We start from the raw sequence: 12038 nt of genomic DNA on the forward strand, positions 1-12038 counted from the left end.
CAGTACAATAATAAACGGACTTACTAGAAAACAAAGACTAAGCAAACAGCGCTGTCATGAATGTGTGATTAATCAGCACTCTATCGTGCATATAATCACAGCATGAGCATTCTCCAGGAGCAACATTTATGGCAAATTTATTAGTACTTAATAAGCCATTTATGCCTGCTGTAAATCTGTCAGCATTTGGTCCGTGTCATCGATTCATTTCTATGACTGACAATCACTGATGCCAGCCATCATGCGAGTATACGCACGCACACGCACACGCACACTGGGGGTGGAACCAGAGAATTTCTTTCGCTATGGGATTGCTTGACTTTTCAATGAGGGTACTCTGAAATTAAGGGTCTCCACTTAATGCGTTGGCCACCTTGATTTAATTTCTACTGCAACACCCCCAAACACATGAACAAAAACGTGTGATCTTATACGCCGTACCTGCTCTATAAAATTCAAAACTAAAAATAAAATTCAAAAACCACAGAAATCTATTGAAGGGTGTGATATGGGTACCCCCCAAGCCTCCCCCCAACACAGTGACACACATTTTGTATGTGGTGTGTGTGTGTGTGTGCGTGTACGAGACAGAATAAAAATGCAAAATATCTTTTTTATGAACTATTGATGTCTTGCAGCACCTAATTGTTCTTTGCCTTCCAAATCACTGGAGAGCTTGTTTATAATTGTACAGCTTAAGCACAGCTACCTCATGATATATTAAGCTAACTAAAGTATATTTTTTATCAACTTTAACAAAAAACGGCTTTGTTTGATAAAAAAAACCTTAATCTTTCAGCAAGGACATCTTGCAAGAGGAAGAAGAGTATATGACCTTGTTTTATGTAAATGAATACATGAAAAAAATGTTTAGCTGTACTGGGAATTACCTTTTTTGGGGGGCAAGAGGAAAGAGACGATACAGTGGAGGAAAAATTATTTGCCTTTTTTTTGTTGAAACTAAAATGTATGGAGAGACAGTGATTTGAAACTGACTGAAGAAGCTATATAAATATTAAATGCCATGCATTACAAGTTGTTCCTCATGTGTTTTAATCGTGACAAGCCTGGTCTGTCATGTGTGTCAGTACGTCATGGAGGTGGATTGCAGTGGGGGTTAAGCAGATTGTGATCCAGCCCCCTTTCCCCTTGGGAGGGAAAATGTAATCTAACTGAGCCCAGGGCTCCCAATTCCCCTTCAGTGGAGTTGGCTGGATTCATTAAACTTCTGGCTGCTGTCCAGCTCTTTTAACACAAGGAGAGTTTTTTTTTTTTTTATTGCATGTCTGTAGAAAATAAATCAAAATGTGTGAATAATATATCTCAGGGAGAATCACTGGCAAGCAAAGAAAAATAGGAGGAAAGTAATTTTATGAATTATAGTTGTCTTCGTCTATGCGTTACGCTTCTTTTGCCAGATGTACAAGATTAAAAAAAGGACTGCAGGTATACTTACTGCAATGTTATGTGTGTATTGTATATAGATATACACACATGTACATGTGCATGTGTGTAAAAATGATTATATTTTATATTTACACACACGCACACACAAACTTTGAAAAACTATGTTAGTTGGAAAACATTACATGAAATGAGATAAGCTTCAATTAATTTTCAATTAATTCAATTAAGTTTTTCAGTTTTGTTTCAAATAGCTTTCCTATGCAAAGCATGATAGTTCTCATGACTTTCGTTGGATCAAAACATCTGTTCTTTTCTATGAAGTTCACAGGTACTGTGCTGCTTATTGCCAAACTCTGCTACCTATTGGGTGACATTTATGCTGTAGTACAGGTAGGATCCATTATTTTTCTTTTTCTGTGTTTGTGCTCAGGTCTATAATATAGCAATCATACCAGAACCATAAAATGTTCTACCGTTGTTGGTACACTGCACAATTTGGTCATCTGAATAATCTCATACAATCACAACAGAAGTAATATGGAACTATGCCGAGGAATTGAATCTGTTGCATACTTGCCATTGTCCCACAATACACACCCAGAAAGAGGTTTCTGGAGAAATACTGGAACGATCATATTACCCTGAATGCATACCAGTAATTCTCTGCAATTCAGAGCACTTTTGCCATGTTACTTTAATGGGGTAACTTTGAATTACGGGCTGTTGTGCTTCAAAAAATATTTCAACTACATTTCAGTTAAGCTCAAGGAATCACATCCATCCCAAAAAGTCAAACGCCACTAAGTCTAAGAATCAACTGTGTTTCATTGTAACTGCATCACAATTTACACCAATACATACATCTCTGATACAAAATACATACATGGCTTCCATACAAAAATTGGCCTGACGGCTCTGGAGACTATCACAACATACAACAGGGATGTACTGTACTACACTATAAAAAGTCAGTGCTAAACATTTTTAAAAGCAATCCTCTTGTCCTTGTTTTGAATTAATCAGTGCGACGGATAACAATGTTAAACAAAATGGAGATATTAAACTGCAAACACGAAGTAAACCTTTTTAATTGGTGTGTTTATATATTTTGGTTATTGTTTCTGTTAATGCCTGCTCGTGCTTATGGGAAAGCGTGTAAAAATCTCTGCTTGTAAAACATTCAATATTTTTTTCTTCCTCAACAACATTTACATAAAGAATACTGCTGGATTCCTAAGATTTAAGACTTACCGGTGGATGGATACATTTGCTGCACCTTTTCCATACCAGCATTTTTGAACAGAGCTATGTTTTGCTCACTGTACATTTTGAAGCTCCCCAAGCTCCGCTTCCTGCCTTGAAGGTCATGATCTTCTTCCCAAGAAGACGACGACACCCCAAACAGGTCTGACGACAGACCCGGCTTTGTCCGGCTGAAGCTGGCATGGAAGTCGGCAGTCCGCTCTCTGTCACGGTTGCGTTTGCTCTGCTGTGGGTCAGAGAGAGAGAGGCTGGACAAGGTGTCCACTTCAAAAACACTCCTGGAGCTTCGGGACATGCTCTGTGTGCTTTGCTGGTTACACTGTTTGTCTTTCAGCTTAGGCAGGGAGGCCTCTTTGTCAGAGATGTCCAGCCTCTCATTCAGAAGACTCAAGAAACCAGGGTTTTTCGCTCCACTGAAGAGTCCGCCAAGGCTCTGGGGGGTGGAGAGATGGTCCTCCTTGTACTTGTGCTTGTGCTTGTGTTTGTGTTTGTGGAGTCGGACGCTGGGTAAGTTGCTGCTGCTGCTGAGCGCCACCAAGCCAGACTGGTCGTCGTCGATCACAGTAGAGCCTATTTGCTGTGATACATGTTTAGCTTTGTGTTTCGCAGAAGCCGCCAACTTGACTTGTGTGCCAGAATGGAACTGCGGGGGCGGTGGCGGCACTGCAGGCCTCATGAAAGGGGAAGCTGCTGCTCCAAGGGAGTGGGACAGATAAAACGGGGATGGATATTGACCATAATAACCTAGGTTCATCATATTGGTGGCGATAGGCATCGACGAATAAGGCATTGTATAGGGTGCATAGTAATTGCTGCTGGGAATTGGGTAGCCAAACCCTTGTATGAAAGGCATCTTTGTCATTGGCTTGTTGGCTTTGGCTGGCCTTCCCCGTCTCCTCTTTGACTTAATTTCAGAATTCCTGCGAAGGTAGTGCAGAGGGTCATATGGGAAGTATGGCATTGGATAGTAGTGGTCAAAGTTGGTCCGGAAGATGCTTGGATACAAATTATCAGGGTAGAAGTTGTAGCTGCGATGTGAGACTCGAAAGACTTGGAATTTGCCAATTAATTCCTCAAGGTCAGCCAGGAACTGAAGGTCATCTCGGCTCTGTAGACTCTTGCGCTTTCTCCGGTGCTTTTGTTTCTTCATGCTGTCCTGTGCAAGAAAATTCTCAACAGCCACTGCTGTAACATGCTTTGGGCAGTGACCTCTCAAGGCTTTTCCAGCAGCTTCCAGTGGAGTGGCTTCTGAAGCCTCAAAACTGCAGAGGTCAAAAGAATACCTTCTGCGAGATGCCGGGCCTTTCTCAGTTTGATCAGATGTGCTGTTGTTGTCCGTGCCAATTCCGCTGTCACTAGGGATCGTTTCCTCACTATGTGACTCACTGACTGGAGACAGGGTAACTTCCTTGAGAGAGGCTACCTCAGAGAGATGAGAAGGCGAGTTAGCCATAAGTCGAGGAGGAGAGAGCTTCCAGCTACTGCTGCCAAGCAAGGCCTTGTGAGCTTTTGTGGGCAATGCACTGATAGGTTGAAGATTTGGCATGGTCTTCTGGTCCTGTAGGCTGGCATCGGTGGTGGCAGGACACAGGATCCCCCCAGCTCCAGCGACATGGGCAGAGAGCGTAGGAATGGCCCTAGGAGAAGGCATCCCGGCTGTAGTTAGTGGACTTGAAGGCACTACTAGGTTCTCAAACTGGCTAGAAATAGGCACAGGGTGCTTATCACTGGCTTTGTGCTCATCTTGGACCTTCAAAACAGCTCTCGGTTTCCTACCCCTCTTTTTGCCAATGTAAATAGTTCCTCGTTTACTGACGTTGATCTGCTTACCAAGACTAGCCTCTATTGTAGATGCCATAGTAGAAACAACATTTGACATGGGATTCCTTGACTTCCGGGCAAGACTGCTGCTGGTGGGACTTGAAAGTATTTTATTCAAGATGTTCTGCATCTTAACCAATTTCATTTTCTTCGCTGCCTGAACTGGCTTCTTTTCAAAAACACCAGAATAACTCTTAATTAGTTTATTCTCAGTAGCAAGGGCAGCATCCATGGTACTCATTGGCATAAGATTAGCTAAATTTCGCTTTTTCCTTCTTTGCTGCAAAGTTCCAGGTGATTCCCGGGTGATGGGACTTACAGGACTGGTGGACGTCCCCTCGTGGATAGTCTCCACCGTAAGCAATGGCTGCTTTTTAGGTCGCCCACGTTTCTTTTTAACAGGAGTGATCACTGTCAAGCTGTCAGTGTTGGTATAAAGTGGGCTTGAAGGTGTGATGGGATAGGCCGAAGGAGGTTCTGGAACACTTATTGATGGACTGCTGTCCTTCTGCTGACTGAAGTTTTTGGATTTCTGATATGACCCTCTTTCCTTCCCCTTTGGAGGTTTCAACTGCTTTTTTGAGTCGATCACTGCTCTTGACCTGCACAAAGGATGTTTTCGGAGTCTATCGTGACAACTTTCCACAAGTTCACAGGAGTCCACTGTGGAACCTGGTTCTGATGTTTCAGACATACTTTCCACTACTAGCTTAGTTGTCCTGGACTCTACCTTGTTAGGGGCCTTTGGCTCTGAAAAGCCCCTGATGGCATGTTCCACAATTTCGGATACCTGGGTCTCATCCATTATGTCATCCAGCTGTATTTGATCTTTCGATGACCGGCGATATTGCCTCTTTTTACTAGGATACCCTTTGAACTCATCCATCTGTGGAGATATGGATCCTGACAGCACATCACTTTCCTCTGTGGCACTATTTCCAGTGCCCTCAATCTCTCCATTTGGTACTTGCACCATTTTATCAGGTCCATGCATTTGCTTGTCTTTTGAAATAACTTGACTTTTTGCTTCCAACTGGCTTTCTGCCTTCTTGCCCCACTGTAGATCTGAACTGTGGCTGACGAGGCACCTCATTGACTCCTTCCGGCCATACTTCCTCTTAATGTTTCCAAACACTTGGTCGGCTACCTCCTGCAAACCCCTCTCTTTGCTTAAAGATGACAGCATCATCAGATTGCTATCTGATTGTGTGGTCAGAGATGCATTTGTGGCAGAAGAGTGCAGTAATGAACTGCTCATCTGACTAGACCCACCGGCAGAAAACTGACTTGGGGACAGGCTTTCTGTGACCTTTTTCAGTTGCGATTTGAGAGGGGAGCCTGACAGATCTGGTGGAGGGATCTTGTGGGTTCCTGTTAATTCTCTTTTAGAATCGGAATCTGTCTGGTTTCCATGAGAAAGTGGTGACGGCTTTGTCCAGTCCAGTTGATGCTTGAAAGTACTTTTAAGCTGGTGCTTTGATTTCATTGATTCTCCCAGGAAATCCAACAGATCGCTTTCATTTTGTCCAAGAGACTTTTCACTAGTCTGCAGAGAAAAAAAGAGAGGGAGAAGACTTAGAATTATTCTATATTAAGTTATTTCAAGAAGTCTACGTTTTTAAGCATAACACACTAAAAAGTAATTTAATAAAACAGCAAGTCAAACATAAGAGAGAAGTAACCATTTGAAGCATATGGGCAAGATATATTATTTGAGCTCAGCTGAATTTCTTTAATGTTTGACACAGATCCATTTTAACATTCCACTCAGTAGCATTTCAAATTACTTTTACCCTGGGAAAAAGTGTTCTCGTTCATCTTGTTTGTTTTCATTTCCCCCAGTTTCTAGTGTACACTGTTCTTCAAAGCTGAGAGAAATATTCAGGTTTTCATAACTAAATTCATGGCACCCCAAAGGAAATCAGAATCTGGTTAATTTTACAGACTACTACTTGCATAAAGGTTCAACAAAATAAATGAAATTACTTTATCGCTCGCATAACCTCTTGTTTCATGAGTTATACCTGTAGTGTAGTACACTGACCGAACAACGACTAAGTACTGTAGGTACTTAAATGTACTTACATGTATATGATCAGAAAGTTGACTTTTTGTATGTGGTTTACAATTCATATTGATAGTAATATTAATCCATTATCTAACAATTTACTTTATGGGGGAGCCTGAGCCAAATCCCAGGCAGTGCAGGGCGCAAGACAGAGGGACACATTGGATGGGATGTCATTCCTTTGCAAGGCACACACACATTCACACACTGGGCAATTCAGAGATGCTAATCCATTTAATTGCACGGCTCTGGAATGCAGAAAGAAAACTGAAGTACGCAGAAGAAACCCGCTCGACACGGGGAGTAAATGCAAACTCCACTCAAAAAAAGCAGGCGTGGTATTCAAAGCAATTACCCTTGTTTTTAATATGCAACAGGTGTACTTTTTAAGAGTAAAACACTCGTCATCTAAGGAGTAGCCATGTTCTTTGCAATTATTCATAAGTGTGTTGCAATGGAACGGAGCCTTTGGTACACACCATTTAATAATAACTTATCTAAACTTTCATCTGAAATAACAATCTACACATTGAGAGTAAAGGTACCCAAAAATTGGAGGAAAAAAAAAAACGACAATACTACTCACATTGCAGCCCAGCAGTTGCCATAGCAGGTAAGAGACCCGAAACGTGATCATGGATTGGCACTGCGATATTCACAAGCCAATCTGCATACTCATGTACATAGCTGGAACTGCTTCATAAAATCTCACTTCATAAATAGCTAGTTAGGAAGCTATGTTATCTTCTCAAAAACGCAATGCAGTGCGTATTACAATACAACTCTGCCCACCATGGTACAGGAGGTGGAAAAAAAAAAAAGATCTCCTGCAAGATAGCGCAGTCATTAACACAAGTGGCAGGTTTAGCAGCTGACGCAACAACACGCACGAGGCCATCCTGTTTTCAAAGCAGGCGGCTGCAAGCAAGTCTCGATGCTTAACCGCAATTTTGTTTTTTACCGTGGGTCAGCTTCCATTTTGTCGCTGTGAAGGCAGCGGGTGAGGCATGCCGTTTTGAAGTGTTCAAATGTCCTCTGTGGTTACAGTTAAACTTTCCTCTGACCACCTTATCATGTCGCCGGGTTCTCACAGGTCGCTGAAATTTTATGCACGTAGGGAAGGAGTTACATGGGCTTCTTCCTCGTGCTAGTATCCCGACATTTGAGTTTATATTTTTTAAGTTTAACAACTGCCTGGAGTTGGAAATTTCTTTATAGATTAATTGTATAAGTGTCAATTATTAGGGGGCTTTGTGACCATAGGGAGTTTACATGAGGAAGTATGTATAATGACTTTTATAATGAATTTATTAAAAGATTATACTTAACCTGACATAGTTAAAATATAATCTTTGGGCAAATTTAAAGCCACGGGGGAGTTGACTAATTATTACAATTATTTATGAGCAAATATGCCAGACCTAATCAACAGATATATTAAACTCCCCATTGAGCTGGGTACCGCGTGGAAGGTAAGGAACTCCACTCGAGGAGAGACGCCGGAGCAGGAGAGACTGAGTCGCACGCCGCAGCCAGCGCCGTCCTGCGTGGGGTCTCATCCCGATAATTTCAAAATCGGCCCATCTCGGGTTATCTGCTAGCTATTACTAGCTACAGAAGAACATGAAGCACATCTGTGGCCCCTTTTAGCAGCATCCTCAACGGCATTGTGATGCAAATCTCCTTGCCCCCGTTCCATAAATCAGAATGCGGTCATCCTGTGCCCTCTCTCATCTTGTCCCTCTCCTCTCATCCGTGCTTCCCTTTCTATCTATCCCTCCCTCCCACCATTCACCCACCATAATCAAAAAAGTGACAACTCATTAGGCTTCACCCCGAGCGGGCTGCAGCAGGATGCTTTATCTGCGACGCGCAGTCTAAGCAGTCATGCTCGTCTATGAAATAATTCCCAGCATGCTCTGAGAGGAGTCCCGGTGAAGGGAAGTGCGCTAGAGGGCTGTGTGGGTGCACACACACGTGTGTGTGTGTGTGTGTGTGCGTGTGTGCATCTAAGTTTCTCAGGAGTCCTTATTGTGCATAATCCCCTGCAACATCTTTCAATCAGTGGGTTTTAATTAAAAAATGGGGGAACACCATCGAGAGCCGCATAATCGAGAGATGATCTCTCCACAGGCCTTGCTCTTTTTTGCGTTTTTTCCCCCCCGCCTAGCCCTCCCCATCTGCGAGCAACTGCATCACCTTTCACATTCCTAATCCTGTAATCCTTTGAGGAATTTGTGGTCTCCCCCCGGCCCAGACGATAATCCCAGCCTCCGCACACGAAGCCTTCCAGCTGCACCTTAATTCTACTAAAATGGCATTACGCTCCCATCATGCTACAAAAAAAAAAAAAAAAAGAAGTTACCACTGTTACATAACCCTGCGCGTCACCATGTCAGGGCAGTAAAAGTATTTACATGACATTTATTCTCTCTTGGCTGATGATCTGATACGAGCATGGAAAAGACTACAGCAGCAAAACACCAGACGGGGGTTTAAATAGGACCAGCGGTGTTTATGGCCATTTTTAAGCTTAAAGTTACAAGCAGTCTTCTCATACTGCCCCATCTCTCCTCCAGTGACCATTTTTACATATACTATTCATTCACACACCAGCTCACTTAAACGGTATCACTTTCACTATAAAGTTGACAACATACTTGTTCATTACCAGTTATTCAGCAGTTGCCATTCTATATAATAATAAAAAAAAAATTAAATCACCCTGCCTCCCCCACCCTCAATACTCGTCCACCATGCCAACAAAAGCCAGCTATCTTCCAAACCCAGAACTTTGCTTTGGCAAAATCATAGAGCAGCCGGCTATAAAGGCCACCAAATCCCAGTGGGTTATAATTTACTGAAAGCCTTGATCCAGCAAAGAGGAGTCTCCCTCACAAGCAAGGATAAATACGTGAAGAGACCCAGATTACAGAGCCCCTTTCATGATAAGACACGCTCTGCGCAGCACCTTTTGCTCTTCTTCCCCCGCCATGTTTTTAACCGTAACGATGAGGGGCGGCTCCTCTTCCACCAGCCCCGCCCCCCAGGTGTGTACGTGGTATCCAAGGGTTACCGTGAGACCAGAGTGGCCAAAAATAGCCAGGGGTAAACCCCTCAGCTCAGTGTGATATCCAATCACGAGAATATTTTTCCTCCATCTTAACCCGACCTGTTAAACTGGCCCTGTTATCCAACCAACATTTACGACCATTACTGGGTGTAGCTTTTTTTTCCCATTTTTTTTTCTTACGTTTACTACACAAAGATGTTTCTGTCGCCACTCCTCCCACCAGCAGATGGCTTAGTGGTCCAGAGGCATGAGTGCTAGCATCACATGACAGGACAGTCACTGAAACCTAATGCCATCCTTACAAGGGATCTGGCACATTAAGACTTCAAAAATCAGTGTAGAGAGCATAAAAGCCAGCAAAATACAGCCCAACCTTAAACCCCGCTCCAGACATGAAAAAAATGGCCTCTTGGGGGGGCAGTTGTTTCTGCTCTTCGGCACAGAAAAAATATCGAAGGTTAAGCCTAGAATCAAGGTCTCGCAGAAGCCCTATAGCCCTCCCATGGTTACAACTGGGTAAGCTTGCAGTCTGACCACCGGCAGTGTTGCACATAACCACAATACAAATTGGTCAAATTACAGTGTTTGTACACTAGTCTCTGGTGACAGTTTAAGGAATCCTGTGGGTGAAGGGGACCACGGGCTATAGCCTGACAGCCCGTGTGTCAGCTGTGCGGCTGGAGTCATGTGACATGGGAGAGGAGACAACACGAGGCCGGATGGGATGTCGTCTACCTGATATGGAAAAGGTGTCTCTGGTTACACTGATGTGTGTTATGATACACAGCATATTGAGATAGGAAAAAAAAGAGCTTTACAATAAACAATAAAAGGTTTCCATCCGTTCTTACCTCTAAATCAAATCTAACTAAATATTACATACCCAAGAAATGAAAATAAAACAAAGAAATTCTTAGGTCGAAGTCATAAGAGATTTCTGTTAAGGTTGGGAGGCTGGGGCCGCAAATGACTATGAATCGATCAGTCTTCAGCAATGCAGTTTATGAGGTAAATGAAGAATAGACCTTTGGTGTCCTGATTTACATGACAAATCATTATAGTGTCTATATGCAATGGCAGGGGGGACATCGCCAAGTGGCTGACAGCTTCCACATCTTTGGTGATCACATAATAACTGGCAGTAACTGTGCCCAACTGGGAACCTGGTTTCATCCACCTTGCGACAGGCCATGAATGTCCAGTGACAGAAGACACGTAGGCTGTTGTGTCCTCCGGGCCCGTGACCTGGGAGCAGCTGTGCATTACACAAGTGCGTAACCGACAACGGTTTAATAATTAACGATGCACCTACAGTACAGTGATATAGCAGGCAGCGTGGTGCAGAAACAACCAGAGTACTTAGGGGTACAAAGGCGATACAGCTGTTGTACTCTGAATATTTAACGCAGCTTGCATTTCTTAAATTATACAGTTATACAAGTATAAATAGCTGTATAAATGTTAAAGTAACATTTAAAAACATTTAACATGAATTGTGGCTATTTATCCACTGCAGGCTTGCAATGAAGTGGGAGCCTTTCCCAGAATGCACGGGGAACAGACACTCTACTACACCGTAGATGAGACACCAGGGTCCATAACCGGCAGAGGCATCAGTTTGCCTATCCTCCTGTTTGTGATTGCAAGCATGTAATACCTGGTGCACCCCCATACTAAACTGTATCAGATGCATATCAGTCACATCCAAAAGCTTACTGGTCATGAATACTATTACTGGTATTCCTGCAAGCATGATTTTAGAAAAAGATAAGTATATCTACAAAACCTTTGATGAACTTCATGGTCATTAAAAATGATGACGGTGATGATCTGTAAAATAAAATCCATGGGCCCCCGTCTTGCACCAGCTACATAGCTGAGAGGCCTGTTCTCTGCAGGAAGCTAAATAATCAGCCAGCATTGTGTAAGGACACTTCCGCAATAAGTCTGATCACACCACAAACACGGTGCATACATGTGCACAGTCATAAAACAATTGACCCAGTTATTTAGTCGTCCCCATTAAAACATCACTTTACACTGTATTTAATTCTGTTTCCCCAAAAGGCTGCTAATTTTACTGCTGAATTACACGGTCAAGTAAGAATTAAACCCATCACTACTTGATCCTGCGTTCATTCCACTCTGCTGAATCATTTTTTTAATGATCATTACCTTCCATAACAGCCACGGTTTGATTTAGAGTGTTGCATGGTGTGTATTTGCTGTCACTTTGCAGTAATTATTGAGGATTATCTAGCACTGTTCCATACCTTTGAACAGGATGAATAACCTTGTGTATGCCAGTGCAAGAGTCAGCCTGTCTGCACACTGTATGCGAGCTAGATTTATAAATACTACAGAATGACAGTGTTCTTGATATTTCATGCATCTCAGTGGAGGCCT

The 12038-nt window shown here is 42.8% G+C and overlaps 1 protein-coding gene across 1 annotated transcript in view; it reads right to left on the reverse strand.

Annotated features, from left to right (window-relative positions):
• The window catches only part of LOC111839199 (SET-binding protein), a 71578-nt gene that overhangs the window by 13854 nt on the left and 45686 nt on the right, over window positions 1–12038 (reverse strand). Inside the window, exon 5 of the mRNA XM_023802875.2 lies at window positions 2659–6037. Coding sequence (XP_023658643.1) covers window positions 2659–6037 — 3379 coding nt within the window. The remainder of the gene's footprint in view (window positions 1–2658; window positions 6038–12038) is intronic.

Source organism: Paramormyrops kingsleyae, chromosome 2, assembly GCF_048594095.1.
Source record: "Paramormyrops kingsleyae isolate MSU_618 chromosome 2, PKINGS_0.4, whole genome shotgun sequence".
NCBI lineage: Eukaryota > Metazoa > Chordata > Actinopteri > Osteoglossiformes > Mormyridae > Paramormyrops > Paramormyrops kingsleyae.